The 19,879-nt window shown below is 44.4% G+C and overlaps 2 protein-coding genes across 4 annotated transcripts in view; both read right to left on the bottom strand.

The window, feature by feature from the left end:
• Positions 1-16: 16 nt before the first annotated feature.
• Positions 17-8,239, bottom strand: cbr4 (carbonyl reductase 4). The gene is given in 6 exon segments (XM_036979057.1): positions 17-78; positions 308-442; positions 617-753; positions 919-1,039; positions 1,207-1,353; positions 8,230-8,239. Coding segments are annotated over 6 exon segments (612 nt in total).
• The window catches only part of sh3rf1 (SH3 domain containing ring finger 1), a 70,358-nt gene continuing 57,669 nt past the window's right edge, over positions 7,191-19,879 (bottom strand). For 2 of the 3 annotated variants that reach the window (XM_021604283.2, XM_021604285.2), the window contains 5 exons: positions 18,679-18,849; positions 11,930-12,207; positions 11,474-11,787; positions 10,537-10,898; positions 7,191-10,384 (listed from right to left, as the gene is read on the bottom strand). In XM_021604283.2, coding sequence (XP_021459958.2) covers positions 10,216-10,384; positions 10,537-10,898; positions 11,474-11,787; positions 11,930-12,207; positions 18,679-18,849 — 1,294 coding nt within the window. In that variant the 3' untranslated portion in view covers positions 7,191-10,215. The remainder of the gene's footprint in view (positions 10,385-10,536; positions 10,899-11,473; positions 11,788-11,929; positions 12,208-18,678; positions 18,850-19,879) is intronic. The other variant, XM_021604284.2, reaches the window with a different exon arrangement.

The following is a 19,879-nucleotide window of genomic DNA, read 5'->3' as shown; positions in this document are numbered from 1 at the left end:
TATAAAAGGCAGATATTTAAAAACAGATGGTTCATACCTACTCCCCCAGCCCCGCTGTCATGTCTGTCCCGATGAAACCTAGCGGAAGAGAAGGGAGGACAGGATCAGGACAGAACTAAATTCGAGCCAAGAGAACAGTGGAAACTAATATCCTAGGTACAGTACAAGACTGTTTCTAATTTAGCATGCCAATGACAGAGATGACAAAATCATAAACAGACTAGGGCAAAGGCTAGGAGTTGAGGAGAATAAGCAGACAGATGAAAGAGAGAAACAGTAAAGAACGGAGGAAGAGACAGTTCCACACCTGGAGCCAGCAAGTTAACCCTGATGTTTCGCGAGGCCACCTCCTTGGCCAGAGAGCGAGTGAAGCCCTCCAGACCTGCTTTACTGGCACTGTACACACACTGACCTGCGTTCCCCTTCAACTCCACCACAGAGCCTACAGTACACACAGATCACATGAACACAGTAATTGGGTTAACTCAAGGTAAAGTGAAGTGGGAAATTGTGTTTATTACCTGGACCACAACCACCACCTTGTGGCCAAACTGCAACATTGAATGCATCTGATATCTCAAATAATGACAAGGGGCTGTACATGCAGTAACAGTACCTATGTTGACAATGGCCCCTCCCTGAGTGTGGAGCATGCTCCGTAGCGCTGCATTGCAGCTCAACCTGCTCCCCAGTAGGTTGGTATGAAGCATAGCCACCATGTCTTCTAGCCTGGTCCACAGTAACAGACCATCCCTGAACACACACAGACAGGGAGGTGCATACACACACACAGGATATGGACGAGTTCTTTAAAAAAAAGAACGTTTCCACATGCAAGCTCACCTGCTTAAGACTGCCATGGGTGTAGTGAAGGTATGAAACTAACCTATGCGAGTACTGATTCATTCAGTCACACACCTGTTGGTGCCAGCTGCATTGACCAGGTATGAAATGTTTCCACAAGTCTTCAGGATAATCCTAAACGTCTTCTGCACTTCCTCTCCTTTGGAGACGTCACAACAAAAGCCCACATGGTCAGCTAGAACATGAGAGATTGATTTAGCATTAGGTTAACAGAAAATTAGAGCTGTATTTAATTAACAACAGTAGTTAGTGTGGCACTAGGCTCATCATCTGGTTTTGAAAATGTGAACAGAAGAGCCCAACAAACAGGTGCATGACACCCCTGCAGGTATTATACCGTACCTCCATCGAGGGACGCCACAGTGGCCTGTGCAGCATGCTGGTTCCTGGACACCACAACAACCCTGCAGCATCTCTCTGCCAGCAGCATTGATACAGCCCTGCCAATGCCCCTGGAGCCCCCACACACAGCCTGGGAATGCCCCTGCCCTGCAGGAGACCAAAACACAGCGCAGAGCAAATCAAAGATGAGATGACATAGGCAAGTGGCTTCAGGGGCAGCCTGGTTTAAGGTCTACTGAACCCCCTTGACCTCTCAGAGCACCCACTCCCCTAAACCCAGGCAGCCCATGCAGCCAGACAGTCACTTCCCTGCACTGTCTGTGTAGATCATGTGTCAAACTCCACAGAGGGACGGAAAAATATCTGCGGGCATTCGGTCCTCCCTTGTAATTAATTGATGAATTAAGGTCACGGATTAGTAAGGAATTCCCCTCACCTAGTTGTCTAGGTCTTCATTGAAAGGAAAATGAAGAAAAAAAAAACAGCACACTAGTCCCTCCATGGAATGAGTTTTACACCCCTGGTGTTGGTGATCTAACAGCTAGCTATGCTACCAAGATCATTTTCACGCAACGCTGTTGTCGTTTAAGATGGATAACAATTTGGTATTTCTCTCTATATAATTATCATAACGTGAGTATATGTTAGTGGGTCATTGGCACAGTACACACATGGAGGTCGCCATTTGTTCTATAGTGTGTTTATTAATTCAACCACATGGGGGAACAAGAGACACTCACAAATCTCACAGCTAGTGCCAGTGGCCCCTCACAAGTAGCTGGACCCACAGACATTTGAAACCAACCAAACTAGAGCCTGTCCACAGTATATAAATTACGATACAATCTAGGCTAGGGTTAGGATTGAGCTAGGGGTTAAACGTAGGCTAGGTCAGCCCTTACCCTAGCTTCATGTCAACATCCCAGTTCAAGCCGAACCCTAGTCTCATTGCCATGCCTCCAAAATCAAGTCTTGTCAAGCCTGGTTTGGGACGAGGCTACCTAACCCTAACTTTAGCTTCATGTCCACATCCGGTTCAACCCTAACCCTACCCTCAACCTTTTATCCTACGTTCCTCTTTGGACCCGTAAGGTTGTCTCTGTCTGACTCTCCTTCTGATCCAAGGTCCAGAAGCCCGGCTCAATGTCACCAGTGGAAAAACAATGGACAAACACAGCTGGACGGTTTGGAACATTTGGAAGTTGTTCAGGATGTGTTTGCTGTCCTCAGTGACTGGGTTACAGGAGAGTAAAGAAGAGGGTAAATCGCAAGCTGATGTTTGACCCGTCTTATGAGCTACACGCTCAGATGGAAAATACAAATACATAAACTGTTGAGCAACATTTTTTAGGTGTTGACTGAAATGTATTATGCACTGTATGGAGAGAGACAGTTTGTGTGTGTGTGAGACAACGCTTCATTTGTATTCAGATCATCATCCTAAACATCATGACCTCATTTTCCTCCTTCACAGCCCTGTAGTCCAATGACACCTGCAAACACAGACACACTTTCTGCAGTCTTCCTCACCATATATACACAGTATACACACACACACACACTCTCTATTTCTTCTTGCATACATACATTAATATTTACTGTATGCTCGAGTCTATGACCTTGTATCAATCCATAAATCACTCTTGGTCACATCTACAGATATTTACACCGCCTCACTCAGTCATATGAATATATAGCGTATCTAATAGACTTACCCACCTCACCAACATGTTCTGTACACAAACACACATTTACACTGTTTGTAGTAGAGCTAATGATTCCCTCCTTCTCCAGTAGGAAGGCCCGGTCATGCCAGAGCAAGGCTCATTGATTAAACAGACACCTCATTAATCTGTTAGAGTACCCAATACCATTAGATACCAGAGAGCAAAGTGAACCAGACAGTCAGAGTTGACAGGAGAGAGGGAGCGAGGGAAAAGAGAAGCCAACAGAGCCAAGTCAGATAAAAAGCAAGCAATTCTCTTTATCTCAATATCCAACTCTTTGTCCCTGTATCCCCCATCGGGCCACCTACCCCCTTCTGTCCACCACAGTCATGCTCACAAATTGGAATAAGTGATCTCCATGGCAACCCATCATCTGGATGAAGCATACCAGTGTGACCTCAGAGAGACCCTGTCAGCTCCTTTAGATATTATCCAGCTGAGCATCACCACACACACAGACAAGAGACCGCATGACTCACCTACCTCACAGAGCACCACCTTAGAGTTGATTGCATTGTGGGAAAAGCAGACACAGCAAGGACCTATTCTCCTGGTAATAAAGGCATGCATTGTTATATAGACTCAATGTAGTATTTGGCTGTTGGGGCTTGTGTTTGACCTCCATTTTAAGTGAAAACCAGGCGTTTACATTTGTATTGTGACCTGATCTGTGTTTTGAACATTGTTTTTTAAAATCACTTTGGTGCAATTTTCACAAGTATGTAGTACATTTTCTTAACTCTAAGCACCAAAATCAAAATAGATCAAAATGGTTTGATCCAAATCTCTAAGCACAATTGAATGAGTACACACAAAATCACTTTCTTATTGCACCAAAATCCCCTTCCATATTCAATAATAAGAATCTTCTTTTCAAAATGCAATACTCACTTTTGATATCATTGTCCTGTCATTTGTTAATACAATTAACTCTTAAAACTGCTATCAAACTGCTAAAAACGGATAACAACTGAACCAAAACGCACTGCTGAAATTCCTGGGTTGTATATAACAATATACAGTTGTGGCCAAAATGTCTGAGAATGACACAAATATGAATTTCCACAAAGTTTGCTGCTTCAGCGTCTTTAGATATTTTTGTCAGATGTTACTACGGAGTACTGAAGTATAATTACAAGCATTTCATAAGTGTCAAAGGCTTTTGACAATTACATTAAGTTGATGCAAAGAGTCTATTTGCAGTGTTGACTCCTCTTTTTCAAGACCTCAGCAATCCACCCTGGCATGCTCTCAATTAAATTCTGGGCCACATCCTGACTGATGGCAGCCCATTCTTGCATAATCAATGCTTGGAGTTTGTCAGAATTTGTGCGTTTTTTTTTGTCCACCTGCCTCTTGAGGATTGACCACAAGTTCTCAATGGGATTTAGGTCTGGGGAGTTTCCTGGCCATGGACCCCCCCCAAAAAATCGATGTTTTGTTCCCCGAGCCACTTAGTTATCACTTTTGCCTTACGGAAAGGTACTACATCATGCTGGAAAAGGCATTGTTCGTCACCAAACTGTTCCTGAATGGTTGGGAGAAGTTGCTCTCAGAGGATGTGTTGGTACCATTCTTTATTCATGGCTGTGTTCTTAGGCAAAATTGTGAGTGAGCCCACTCCCTTGGCTGAGAAGCAACCCCACAGACAAGATTTTTTCCAGATGCCCCAAACAATCGGAAAGGGGATTCATCAGAGAAAATGACTTTACCCCAGTCCTCAGCAGTCCAATCCCTGTACCTTTTGCAGAATATCAGTCTGTCCCTGATGTTTTTCCTGGAGAGAAGTGGCTTTTTTGCTGCCCTTCTTGACACCAGGCCATCCTCCAAAAGTCTTCGCCTCACTGTGCGTGCAGATGCACTCACACCTTCCTGCTACCATTCCTGAGCAAGCTCTGTACTGGTGGTGCCCCGAATCCTGCAGCTGAATCAACTTTAGGAGACGGTCCTGGCGCTTGCTGGACTTTCTTGGGCGCCCTGAAGCCTTCTTCACAACAATTGAACCGCTCTCCTTGAAGTTCTTGCTGATCCGATAAATGGTTGATTTAGGTGCAATCTTACTGGCAGCAATATCCTTGCCTGTGAAGCCCTTTTTGTGCAAAGCAATGATGACGGCACTTGTTTCCTTGCAGGTAACCATGGCTGACAGAGGAAGAGCAATGATTCCAAGCACCACCCTCCTTTTGAAGCTTCCAGTCTGTTATTCGAACTCAATCAGCATGACAGAGTGATCTTCAGCCTTGTCGTCGTCAACATTCACACCTGTGTTAACGAGAGAATCACTGACATGATGCCAGCTGGTCCTTTTGTGGCAGGGCTGAAATGCAGTGGACATGTTTTTGGGGATTCAGTTAATTTGCATGGCAAAGAGGGACTTCGCAACTAATTGCAATTCCTCTGATCACTCTTCATAACAATCTGGAGTATATGCAAATTGCCATAACACAAACTGAGGCAGCAGACTGAAAATTAATATTTGTGTCATTCTCAAAACTTTTGGCCACGACTCTACAGTGCATTTGGAAAATATTCAGACCCCTTGACTTTATCCAAATTTTGTTACGTTACAGCCTTATAAAATTGATTCAATTGTCCCCCCCTTCAATCTACACAAAATACCCCATAATGACAAACCAAGAACATGTTTCTAGAATTGTACATTTATATATTTTCTAAAACAACCTGAAATATGACATTTACATAAGTATTCAGACCGTTTACTCAATACTTTGTTGAAGCACCTTCGGCAGCGATTGGCATCCACTGGTGGTAAATTCAATTGATAGGACATGATTTGGAAAAGCACACGCACCTGTCTATTTAAAATGCCCAACAGTTGAGAGTGCATGCCAGAGCAAAAACCAAGCCATGTTGTCGAAATAAGTGTCTGTAGCGTGCCAAGACAGGATTGTGTCGAGGAACAAATCTGGGGAAGGGTACCAAAACATTTCTGCAGCATTGAATGTCCCCAAGAACACAGTGGCCTCCATTCTTAAATGGAAGAAGTTAAGGACCACCAAGGCTCTTCCTAAAGCTGGCTACAGGGCCAAACTGAGCAATCAGGGGAGAAGGGCCTTGGTTAGGGAGGTGACCAAGAATCCAATGGGGACTGAGAGTTCTAGAGTTCCTCTGGAGATGGGAGAAACTGCCGGAAGGACATCCATCTTTGCAGCACTCCACCAATCAGGCCTTTATGGTAGAGTGGCCAGACGGAAGCCACTCCTCAGTAAAAGGCACATGACAGCTTGCTTGGAGATTGCCAAAAGACACCTAAAAACTTTCAGACCATGAGAAACAAGATTCTCTGGTCTGATGAAAACAAGATTGAACTCTTTGGCCTGAATGCCAAGATTTACGTGTGGAGGAAACCTGGCACAATCTCAACAGTGAAGCACGGTGGTGGTAGCATCATGCTGTGAGATGTTTTTCAGCAGTAGCGGCTTTCCGGAGGCACTGTAGAGACAATCTCAGACAGACCAACTGGTGCATTGCACAGTCAGGGTTGTGGGAAAAATTAACGGAGCAAAATACAGAGAGATTCTTGATGAAAACCTGCTCCAGAGCACTCAGGATCTCAGACTGGGGCAAAGGTTCACCTTACAACAGGACAACGACCCTAAGCACACAGCCAAGACAACACAGGAGTGGTTTCGGGACAAGTCTCTGAATGTCCTTGAGCAGCCCAGCCAGAGCCCAGACTTGAACACGATCGAACATCTCTGGAGACCTGAAAATAGCTATGCAGCAATGCTCCCTATCCAACCTGACAGAGCTTGAGAGGATCTGCAGAGAAGAATGGGAGAAACTCTCCAAAAACAGGTGTGCCAAGCTTGTAGCATCAAACCCAAGAAGACTCGATGCTGTAATCGGTGCGAATGTAAAGGGTGTGAATACTTATGTAAATGTGATATTTCCGTTTATTTGTAATACATTTGTAAAATTCTAAAAACCTATTTTTGCTTTTTCATTATGGGGTATTGAGGATTTTTTAAAATCAATATTAGAATAAGGCAACAATGTAACAAAATGTGGAAAAAGTCAAGGTGTCTGAATACTTTCCCAAAGCACTGGCTCAGACAGACCAACAAGCGCATCAAAACACACACGATCTTACGCCCCGCAGAGTAGAAAGGGACAGATGAGAGAGGAAGAGAGGTGACTTTGCTGTCATGTCCCTCATGTCGGTGGTAATGTTTTCAGACAGCTCTACCCTGGCAGGAAGAGACCATCTAAACACAAGGACGAAAACAGACTGTCAAAACCATGGAAACCATTCACTTTTATTGTTATAGTCATGTTTACAAAAATGTGCTATTCCCTTCGATACTTAAGAATGTTTTGCACATAGTATTGTACCAAATAACAAGTGGATGCTAATTTTTCCATGATCAGACTTAACTATATAAAAATAACCCCAAAAAATCAAGTAAATCACCTTGGCATAAGGAGAATCTGTTTAGTTTAATAAAGCAAACTTTAGTGCTATCTTGTGTTCCAACAAGGCATGAGATGACAGCAAAAACATGTTCACAGGAACACCGAAATTAACTGGTTCGGTTGTTCTTGCCAGTCAGAGAATGTAAAGAAAATAAGCATTATTTGATCATCCAACTATAGACATGAAAATAAATATGACTAAAATGACTACAGGTTATACTGATGGTGTGGTAAGTGTAAATGTATGGGGTGTGTGTGTATGAAAAAAAGGCTCATCAGTAAGCAAGACCCAGACAAGAGGTGAGGTGGAGAATACCAAGACAACAGTAAAACATTAGGTTCATTCTACACAAGAAAATTGAGAAGCAACTGGTCTGAACAGTGTTTCGTACCACTTTATACAGCCTCCACCCACCAGTCAAAACATAAACTACAACATATTCAGAAGTTAGTCACACACAGTGGTCCCCATTACTCTGCCTGACACAAACACCCAATCAAACAATCACGCTTTGGAAAATTGTCACCTACATTCCCCTCAGGTCCAAAATGTAGCACCATCTGGTGTTTAAAATGTCCTCAACCTTTAAATGTGACCCCCAAACCCCTTCAGACTTACTGCTGTTGACACCCAGTTGCTAAGGGCAAACCGCTTGGTGGGGTGGATTAGTGCCTAAAGGTCCATTCTGTCATTTAGACAGAAGCCTTAGCTGTTGATACTGCACCACAGCATCTGATAGGAGAAACGCTGCAGCAGGAATAAACAGAGGATGTTAGCCTGTTGGTGTCTGCCTGGTGTACTCTAGTGAAGCTAGGCAGACGTCCCTCACAGCCCACTAACAATGGAACAGCCACTTACTGTCCACCATTGACTAATATAATCCAATTTAAACTGTTCTCTACTGCCAACAAATATGAGATTGGATCAAATCAAATCCTCATTATGTGGTGCCTGATGATTCTGTCTTTGTTTCTAACAGTGCTGTCAATCTCATTACCATGACTAAAGGCACAGGGAGGAGGACAAGGGGGAGGGAGAGTGAAGAGTGCCATTTCGCCCCCACTGGATTACTTTGAAATGAAAGGAGTTGAAAATAAGTAGGACCCAAGGCTCTGAGGTTTCACATCCTCTAAACCCACTCAAATCACACCTATTTTTTTGTGCTTTGAGACACAGAAAACAACCAACCGCGCACAAATCATATGCAAGTCTACAGAACACTTAGACATATTGAATAGATGCACTGTACAGCTTAATCAGACAAAACCAAGAATCAACAGGGTCCAAGTCATGGATCGGTATTAAAAAACCTTCTCTCACAACTTCAAGGATAAATATACTAACTTGTATTGGAGGAGTGATAATGAAATGTTACATTAGGAAAACAGTCTGTACTTTATAAGTAAGCAGTGATTTGTCTTGTAGTGACAAGACGCGTTAGGAATGAATGAATCATTGAAATGAGGGTTGAGAACCCATGAAGGTCATACATACATCAGGTCTGTCAGATGTCTTGCTGCATCTCCATGTTGTAGGCGACACAGTCCAGAGCACCTGGTGTTGTATAGATCCATGCGGCTATAAATATCAATATATTATTCAAATGTGGCTGTCAGAGTCGTAGCACGTTTACTGTACTGTATGTGATGTCTGTCGTTCACTTGAGATCTAGAGCTATGTCCGATAAGGTTAGTCTACTATTATGGGAGTGGGGGAGCAGCTACGATGTTCAATAAGTACACATAGAAGAATATACAGTAAGTAACATTTGATTGCAAGATCTATGGAGTGTTTTAGTTTTAACACATCAAAAAAGGCGAGAACATAAAATCCCTCTCCCAGTACCTAATAATGTACATCAACAGCAGACGGCTTTCCTAACGTTAAGGAAACGTTTTGATAACCTCACCCGACATCAGAGCATCAACAGCATAATAATTTTACCAAGACATCTCTCGCTCTCCAATAAGCTCAAAGAGAACCCAGTTTGGGATAAAGGATGAGGTTGTGCAAATTCCATTGTTGGAGGGTCCAGAGCCTAATTCCAATCAAGTCCTCTGCCTCTCATGGATCTCAAATGACTAGGTGTTTGCAATAAATCAGAAACTCAAACTACCCAACCAGAGGGTATGGAGCTACTGCCATATAGCTGATTCCTTCCAGTCAATAGAAGACTAGGCTCAAGGGATCAGATTGGAATTGGGCCCACCTCTACCCCTTTTCTTGCTACACTGTATGTGCTGATGACATCACTCATTCTCCTCCCATCTGCTATATTGTTTGCTTGCTCTTAAAATCAGCAGACACCGTGCAGTATTAACATACAGCACCACAGCCAATAAGGGTCGAGCACAAAGTGATTTAGGAAATGTGTCATAAGGCAGGCGTCAATTGAAACCATAAACACAACGAAAGGCCAAGCACATCTTTTCCAGAGAACAAAAAAATAAGTTACAATTTGTCATTTTCCATCTATTAACAGTTCATATGGTTTCTTACATTTAATAAAGTGAGGAACAGTACAAGGCACACATTTAACGATTTGAATTGTTAAAGATATAAATAACTGACAAAAATAAAATCAACATGAGTAGTGTGTTGTCCTCCAGTCATCTCTTCAGCTCTGTTTAAACTATTTCATCAATCTCCTCTGTGCTTTGAGGACCTCTTACAAGGTTGTGTATGGATCCATCTGATGTTACTGTGCCTAGCAACCTGACCTGGTTGACTCACAGTTTGACCCTAAAACAAGGCAACAACCAAGTGGTTCCATTGATGGTCAGTTCATGGTGTGGTCAGGTCACAGTCGGTCCACTGTGGTCCAGTGTGAGTCAAAAAGGTCAGTCAGATGATGTCTACGAAGCTGCCAGGGAACAGTCCGGTCCTGCCGTTCCTCTGGAGTGTTCCTTTGAACCAGCCGTCCTCTCTCTTCCTGTGGACAAACACTATGTCTCCCTCCTTCAGTTCCAGCTCTGCCTCACTCTGAGGGGGGTAGGACACCACCACTCTGTACCTGGGGAGGAGAGATGAGGGATCAGAGAGGTTACTGTACTGACACCTCCCCCCCACGAAGCACAGGAGAACAGAAACGCTACACAGACACACATCAGACAGACAATTTTATTCATTACATGTCACTGTCCTACGATATAAGAAATGCAGTACCTCTCGCATATGATTGGCCGAGCATCGTGCTGCTGGGAGATGAGGGAGGAGCATGCCTGGCGAGGGGGCGGGGCGATGGGGGCACAGCCATCCAGGGGACTGCTCTTACGTTGTGTTAACTCTGGGGTGGTGGCTAAAGTAGGCTCAGGCTCCACGGGGCAGGGGACTGCACGGCCATGGTTACCCATGCCAACGGTGGTGGAGGAGAGCGAGGGGGGGGGGGTGGTGTCGGGGCCCATGGCCCTTTGGAAGACCTCCCCTGTAGCAGCCTGTTCTGCCTCCAGGGTGGGGGAGGAGGGGGGAGAAGGGCGAGACTTCTTCTTGTTAGATGACAACAGCTTCAGAAGACCTTTCTTCTCCCTCTGCAGAACAGAACGAAACAGAGAAAGCGAGAGAAAAAAGTTAATTATGTTGCTACTATGTTGCACTTGTCTGACAACGGTGTAGGCTGGATATAGACTGTCTTACAGGAATGAATTGTATGAACATCAGAATCTGCATAAACAGAAACCATTGTCTTGGTCATTAGGTGGTTGGCTGACTAATCAGGGTTGTAATGTCATCATCAGGCCTACTGCCAGCTGCCTGTTCTGTTTGTGTTGGCTGGCCTGGACTGACTCCCATCTCTAGTCTCTTAACTCAATTCCCAAGGCTCGCCCGTGAAACAGACTGAGCGCTGTGCGTCAATTTGTTTCTGAAGATAAACTGGAACATCTGTGTTCAACAACATACAGAGGACATGGTATTCAAAATACTCTGCAGTAAACAAGAGCACCAGACACTCCAGGCGAATGTCAACTAATTTAGCAATCCATTGTAGACGTGTTGAACACCAGCCAAATATGCTAGGCATAATAGAAGTATATGCAAACATAAGAAATATGCTAACATTGTTGATAGCAATACTGATGGCTAGGGTGCTATCATGAATGCCCACCTTGCCGTCCTTGTCCAGCCGACAGGCAAGGGAGGAATTAGCTGACGTGGAGTTGCTGTTGCCTGGGGCGACGGGCATGGTGAGGTCTGCCACTGGTCGCAGGGCATCACGATCCAGCGAGGCGGCACTGACGTTGGGCGGGGTGAGGGAGGCGGAGGCACAGCCCAGTGCCACACCGGCACGGACACAGCCCTGGGCAGGGTTGGAGGAGGGCTGGGACTGGCACACAGCCAGGTGGGGCAGATAGGCTACAGAGGTCTGGGACTGGATGGGTGTCACAGCAGCGGTGGGCCGGTCCTGACTATGGCAGGCTGCTGGGGCCAGAGGAGAGGCACAGGGTCAGATCATACACACATACCATTTCCCTATATATTCATTAACAAATACACTATCCCATCCTCAGGGTACATAGAATGTATACTTGCACACCTCCATTCCCCTAGTAGGTGACCCTACCTGTCCTGACAGCGTTGCGTGCCTGGTTAACAGTCATCTGGGAGGTCATGTGCATGAGAACCTTGGCCTGTCCGGTCGCCACGTGAGCAGCCGTCACCATGGCAGCAGGTAAAGGGCTGGAGGGGTCAGGGCCAGGACAGATGGGCAGTGACTTGTTTAAGTCAGGCCCTGGAACGATGGCCCCCAGAGAAGTGGAGGGGCTGACGATGGTGACCCCTCTGCCAGCCTGGGTGCACAGAGTTAGGGGCACCTTGGGTTGGGTGCTGCCTGATGCCGTCCTAATGGGACCAACAAGAGGAGAGGGGTTAGGGCTGGGAGCCTTATGGTAGCTGCAAATACAGAGATAATCAGTGTGTGTGTACATATGTGTGAGTGCATACACCACCATTCAAAATTTGGGGTGACTTCGAAATGTACTTGTTTTGAAAGAAAAGCAATTTTTTTGTCCATTAAGATATCATCAAATTGATCAGGAATACAGTGTAGACATTGTTAATGTTGTAAATGACTATTGTAGCTGGAAATGGCAGATTTTTTCTGGAATATCTACATAAGCGTTCAGAGGTCCATTATCAGCAACCATCACTCCTGTGTTCCAACGGCAGGTTGTGTTAGCTAATCCAAGTTTATCATTTTAAAAGGCTAATTGATGATTAGAAAACCCTTTTGCAATTGTTAGCACAGCTGATGGACCCTCTCTTTCTAAAAGTATCCGCCGCCTTTGTTGCAACCCCTATTACCAGTCGGTTCAACCTCTTTCGTATCGTCCGAGATCCCTAAAGATTGGAAACCTGCCGCGGTCATCCCCCTTTTCAAAGGGGGTGACACTCTAGAACCAAACTGTTATAGACCTATATCCATCCTGCCCTGCCTGTCTAAAGTCTTCGAAAGCCAAGTTAATAAACAGAACACTGACCATTTCGAATCCCACCGTACCTTCCCCGCTGTGCAATCCGGTTTCCGAGCTGGCCACGGGTGCACCTCAGCCACGCTCAAGGACCTAAACGATATCATAACCTCCATCGATAAAAGACAGTACTGTGCAGCCGTCTTCATTGACCTGGCCAAGGCTTTCGACTCGGTCAATCACCGTATTCTTATTGGCTGACTCAACAGCCTTGGTTTCTCAAATGACTGCCTCGCCTGGTTCACCAACTACCTGGCAGACAAGAGTTCAGTGTGTCAAATCGGTGGGCCTGTTGTCCGGACCTCTGGCAGTCTATGGGAGTACCACAGGGTTCAATTCTCGGGCCGACACACTTCTCTGTATATATCAACGATGCCGCTCTTGCTGCTTGTGATTCTCTGATCCACCTCTATGCAGACGACACCATTCTGTATACATCTGGCCCTTCTTTGGACACTGTGTTAACTGACCTCCAAACGAGCTTCAATGGCATACAAAACTCATTCCGTGGCCTCCAACTGCTCTTAAACGCTAGTAAAAACCAAATGCATGCTTTGCAACCGCCCGCCTGCCCAACTAGCATCACTACTCTGGACGGTTCTGACCTAGAATACGTGGACAACTACAAATACCTAGGTGTCTGGCTAGACTGTAAACTCTCCTTCCAGACTCATATCAAACATCTCCAATCCATAATCAAATCTAGAATCGGCTTCCAATTTCGCAACAAAGCCTTCTTCACTCACGCCGCCAAACTTACCCTAGTAAAACTGACTATCCTACTGATCCTCGACTTCGGCGATGTCATCTACAAAATAGCTTCCAATACTCTACTCTACTGCAAATTGGATGAAGACTAGTGCCATCCGTTTTGTTACCAAAGTGCCTTATATCACCCACCACTGCGACCTGTATACTCTAGTCGGCTGGCCCTCACTACATACTCGTCGCCAGACCCACTGGCTCCATATCATCTATAAGTCTATGCTAGCTAAAACTTTTTTTCTATTGTGTTATTGACTGTACGCTTGTTTACTCCATGTGTAACTCTGTGTTGTTGTTTCTGTCGCACTGCTTTGCTTTATCTTGTCCAGGTCGCAGTTGTAAATGAGAACTTGTTCTCAACTAGCTTACCTGGTTAAATAATGGCGAAAAAATAAATAAATAATTATGGCAAGAACCGCTCAAATAAGTAAAGAGAAACGACAGTAGATCATTAAGACATGAAGGTCAGTCAATACCTTGAAAGTTTCTTCAAGTGCAGTCACAAAAACTATCAAGCACTATGATGAAACTGGCTCATGAGGACCGTCACAGGAAAGGAAGACCCAGAGTGACTCTGCAGCAGAGCCAAGTTCATTAGCGTTAACTGCACCTCAGATTACAGCCCAAATAAATGCTTCACAGATTTCAATTAACAGACATTTCAACATCGACTGGCCTTCATGGTCAAATTGCTGCAAAGAAACCACTACTAAAGGATACCAATAAGAAGAAGACACTTGCTTGGGCCAAGAAACATGATATTTTTCGTAGGTGAACGGATGATCTCTGCATGTGTCGTTCCCACCGTGAAGCGTGGAGGAGGTTGTGTGATGGTGCTTTGCTGGTGACACTGTCCAATTTATTTTTAATTCAAGGCAAACTTAACCAGCATGGCTACCACAGCGATACGCCGTCCCATCTGGTTTGCGCTTAGTGGGACTAACATTTGTTTTTCAACAGGACAATGCCCTAAAACACACCTTCAGGCTGTGTAAGGGCTATTCGACCAAGAATGAGAGTGATGGAGTGCTGCATCAGATGACCTGGCTTCCACAATCACCCAAACTCAACCATATTGAGATGGTTAGGGATGAGTTGGACCACAGAGTGAAAGAAAAGCAGCCAACAATTGCTCAGCATATGTGGGAATGTTGAGGTCCTGCACTTGCATGGTTACACGTGGTCTACATTTGTCAGGCCGTTTGGAAGTGTTTCCAAATTCTCAAAAAAAGTTTATAGTAGAGAAAATTAACATTAAATTCTCTGGCAACAGCTCTGGTGGACATTCCTGCAGTCAGCATGCCAATTGCACCCTCCCTCAAAACTTGAGACATCTGTGGCATTGTGTTGTGTAACAAAACTGCACATTTTAGAGTGTCCTTTTATTGTCCCCAGCAAAAGATGCACCTGTGTAATGATAATGCTATTTAATAAAGCTTCTTGATATGCCACACCTGTCAGGTGAATGGATTATCCTGGCAAAGGAGGAGAAATGCTCACTAACAGGGATGAAAACAAATTTGTTCGTATACATTACATTTTTTGGGGGGGTAGATCAGCGTTAATACTGCAGATAATCCTCTGCATCATTTGCAATATATTTTTGTAAATATAAATAAAAAAAATGTTATTTTCCCTTAACCATACCACCCCTCCCCTAATTGAAGTAAACTACTGAACAACACTTAAATGCTGACCAGACCACGAGCACAAGTTGATTTTGTCCACCCACACCAGACGCGATCAGGACACACAGGTTGAAATATCAAAACAAACTCTGAACCAATTATATTAACTTGGGGACAGGTCGAAAAGATTTAAACATTTATGGCAATTAAACTAGCTAGCTTGCTGTTGCTAGCTAATTTGTATATAAATATTGGGATATAAACATTGGGTTATTATTTTACCTGAAATGCACATGGTCCTCTACTCCGACAATTAATCCACAGATAAAAAGGTCAACCGAGTTTGTTTCTAGTAATCTCTCCTCCTTCCTTCAGGCTTCTTCTTCTTTGGTCATTATATGGCAATTGGCAACCAACTTTAAAGTGCATGACCACAACCGACTGGAGTGTTAACCTCAGATCATCTTTCAACCACACACGTGGGCATATGTCCTAAAAACCAATGAGGAGACGGGAGAGGCAGGACTTGCAGCTTGTCGAGCGTCACAAATAGAACCAAGTTCTATTTTAGCACCTTACTACACTGACGCGGGCAAGCAGTGTGGGTGCAATGATTGAATAAAGTATGTGTAAATTTAATTTGCAACGCACGCATCCGGTATGGTCAGCATGTTAGGCTTGTACTTCCAGCTTATACATACTAAACTCAGCAAAAAATAGAAATGTCCTCTCACTATCAACTGTTAAACTTAACATGTGTAAATATTTGTAAGAACATAAGATTCAACAACAGACAAACTGAGCAAGTTCCACAGACATGTGACTAACAGAAATGGAATAATGTGTCCCTGAACAAAGAGGGGGTCAAAATCAAAAGTAACAGTCAGTATCTGGTGTGGCCAGTACTGCAGTGCATCTCCTCCTCGTGCACTGCACCAGATTTGCTGTGAGATGTTACCCCACTCTTCCACCAAGTTCCCGGACATTTCTGGGGGGGGAATGGCCCTAGCCCTCACCCTCCGATCCAACAGATCCCAGACGTGCTCAATGAGATTGAGATCCGGGCTCTTCGCTGGCCATGGGAGAACACTGACATTCCTGTCTTGAAAGAACGAGCAGTATGGCTGGTGGCATTGTCATGCTGTAGAGTCATGTCAGGATGAGCCTGCAGGAAGGGTACCATATTGATTTATTTTACCTTTATTTAACTAGGCAAGTCAGTTAAGAACAAATTCTTATTTTCAATTGACGGCCTAGGAACAGTGGGTTAACCGTCTGTTCAGGGGCAGAACGACAGATTTGTACCTAGTCAGCTTGGGGATTTGAACCTTTCGGTTACTAGTCCAACTCTCTAACCACTAGGCTACCCTGCCGCCCCATGAGAGAAGAGGACGTCTTCCCTGTAACGCACAGTGTTGAGATTGCCTGCAATGACAACAAGCTCAGTCCGATGATGCTGTGACACACTGCCCCAAACCATGACGGACCCTCCACCTCCAAAATCGATCCCGCTCCAGAGTACAGGCCTCGGAGTAACGCTCATTCCTTCGACGATAAACGAGAATACGACCATCACCGCTGGTGAGACAAACCCGCGACTCGTCAGTGAAGATCACTTCTTGCCAGTCCTGTCTGGTCCAGCGACGGTGGGTTTGTAACCATAGGCAATGCTGTTACCGGTGATGTCTGGTGAGGACCTGCCTCTCTCAGAATATTGCAGACAGTGTGAGCACTGGTGGGATTGTGCGTTCCTGGTGTAACTCGGGCAGTTGTTGTTGCCATCCTGTACCTGTCCCGCAGGTATGATGTTTGGATGTACCGATTCTGTGCAGGTGTTGTTACACGTGGTCTGCCACTGCGAGAACGATCAGCTGTCCACCCTGTCTCCCTGTAGCACTGTCTTAGGTGTCTCACAGTTTGGACATTGCAATTTATTGCCCTGGCCACATCTGCAGTCCTCATGCCTCCTTACAGCATGCCTAAGGCATGTTCACGCAGATGAGGAGGGACCCTGGGCATCTTTCTTTTTTTGTTTTTCAGAGTCAGTAGAAAGGCCTCTTTAGTGTCCTAAATTTTCATAACTGTGACCTAATTTCCTACCGTCTGTAAGCTGTTAGTGTCTTAACGACCGTTCCACAGGTGCATGTTCATTCATTGTTTATGGTTCATTGAACAAGCATGGTAAACAGTGTTTAAACCCTTTACAATGAACATCAGTGAAGTTATTTGGATATTTACAAATGATCTTTGAAAGACAGGGTCCTGAAAAAGAGATGTTTATTTTCTAGTTTATATACATTTTACGGGCACAGTATATATTACTTTTGTTTGTTTTTAGTCCCAGGCTTCAACTACCCTCAACCCCTCCCATCCATCTCTGAAGACCATCCAGTTTTGATTTCTTGCTGCCATATATTTTTCCACTGTGCTGTGATGTTTCACAAAAGTTCTGAACCTATTCATTCTCAAAGTTCCTAAAGATGGTAAATTAAAGAAAGATTTTTGCTAAGAGTATTATTATATTATTGATCGGATTGATTGACGCTTCAAATCACCCAGCAGTGCTATTTGCACCGTTAGCTCAAAGTAAATGTTGCAATTTGTCGGCCATTCCTGATCCTGCGACCAAAAACACTACTTAAAACTACTTATGAGCAGTACCAAAACAAGTGATCAAATGATTCTGGTTAAATTATTTGAATACCATTTAGGTATTTTTATTTTGTAGCCCAATGCACTGTTTCTCTAGAGAGAAATCAAATAATTTATGAAAGAAATCAAGTCAAGAACTATATAGGACGCTGGGCTGAAGGGAGTTTTGGTTTCCATTAAGCAAATATTCAACCTAGTTCAGTGCAGAAACATTGTAATTAACTACATTGACCATATGACCATAATCCATTGCTCCAGTTTTTTCCAGATCAGAGAGGAATAGGTGAAGCGAGAGGTTTCACCCTAGCCAAACTCTGTCCAAAATAAGCCCAATGCGTTTCTATGGCCTTATTTTGTACTGAAGCTCGTCGTCTAACTTTCCGCATTTGGGACAACGACTCCCATTGTTAGGGCGGAGACATGAGCATCTCTGGACTGATACAGCATAGAGCGCATGAAAGAGGAATGTAAACAACAACAAGAGAGACAGTTTGGAAAGTATGCCAAGTATGCCAAAGTATGTCAATTGTGTGCCGCCCTATGGGACTCCCGATCTTGGGAGCCAAACTTTGTGGCAACAGTTTGGGGAAGGCACTTGCCTGTTTCAGCATGACAATGCCCCCGTGCACAAAGCAAAGTCCATACAGAAATGGTTGGTTAAGTGTGGAAGAACTTGAGGCGGTTATAACAGCAAAGGAATGAGATGTTCGACGAGCCCAAGCCCAGCCCACATACTTTTGGTCATGTAGTCATGTGTATATGTGTTTGCATGCGTAAGGTCTGTGTGTGTGACAGACCTGCTGACAGGGCTCATGTAGTTGCCGGGGAACACTCCTATCTTGCCAGTGTGCATGGAGGTGCCTTTGAACCATCCGTCCTGACAGCGCTCCAGCACCAGGAACATCTCTCCCTTCCTCAGCTCCAACTCATCCTCCTTACGGGGGGGGTAGGGGAACAGGGCCACGTAGCTGCAGTGGGGGGGAGAGAGATGGGACACATCAAACACACACACGTGGCCATCGACACAGGGACTTTCCAATTAACCTCAGGAGGAAATGAATCACAGACATGTTGTGGATTCAGAACATCTCGTCTGTGACATGAGCAAAATGTACCCCCCTTCCACAGACTAAACAGACTATCCACAGACTATCCATCAACATCTCCCCTCTCTTTCTAGTAGGCACTTACAGGCTGATCGAGATGGACATTCCCCTCTGGACTGGTCTTCCAGTAGTTCATAGAAAGCTGCACTATATGTCTGTAGAGCAGGGATAGGCAACTGGCAGCCAGACCAGCAGATCAATTCCCCCCCCCCCCCACAAAAAAAAGTAAAACAAATATTAAACTCACTGTTGAGAGTTAAAATAGTAGAATACACTAGTTGGAAGGTTTCCATCCAATTGGGGACGATTTTAATGCAAATGTAAAAATTAAAAAAAATCTGCATAAAGAAAATGTTAATTTTCCCCATCAGTGGTGTTTCCAAACTGATTTGCTGTACTTTTTAGCTTAAGTTTGCAAGAAACAAATAAAAATCTTAAAGTTGTGTTTCCATCGCATTTTCAACTCTACCGATAGTTGTTGTTATTGACAAAGCAGTTATTGACAAATAGACACACCGCCGCCCCTCGTCTTACCAGACATAGCTGCTCTATCCTGCCGATGCATGAAGCCAGCCAGCTCTATACTATCTGTGTTGTCCTTCAGCCACGTCTGGGTGAAACATAAGATATTACAGTTTTAGTATCCCGTTTGTAGGATACTCTTTAATTGTACGTCGTCCAGTTTTCCAATGATTGAACGTTGGCCAATAATACGGAGGGTACTGGGGTGGTTTACCTACTCGTCGGATAATTCTTACAAGGCATTCCCCTTCTCCTCAGTCTCTTCTTCATGCTGATGACAGAGATTTGGGCCACGTCTTGACAAAGCAGTATATCCTTCACATTGGACTTCTTAAAGAAAAAATCTTTGTCCAGTTCAAGGTGAGTCATC

Source organism: Oncorhynchus mykiss, chromosome 5 (assembly GCF_013265735.2).
Source record: "Oncorhynchus mykiss isolate Arlee chromosome 5, USDA_OmykA_1.1, whole genome shotgun sequence".
Taxonomy (NCBI): domain Eukaryota; kingdom Metazoa; phylum Chordata; class Actinopteri; order Salmoniformes; family Salmonidae; genus Oncorhynchus; species Oncorhynchus mykiss.
The sequence above is the reverse complement of the archived record's forward strand: the minus strand, read 5'-3'. Positions and strand labels throughout refer to the sequence as shown.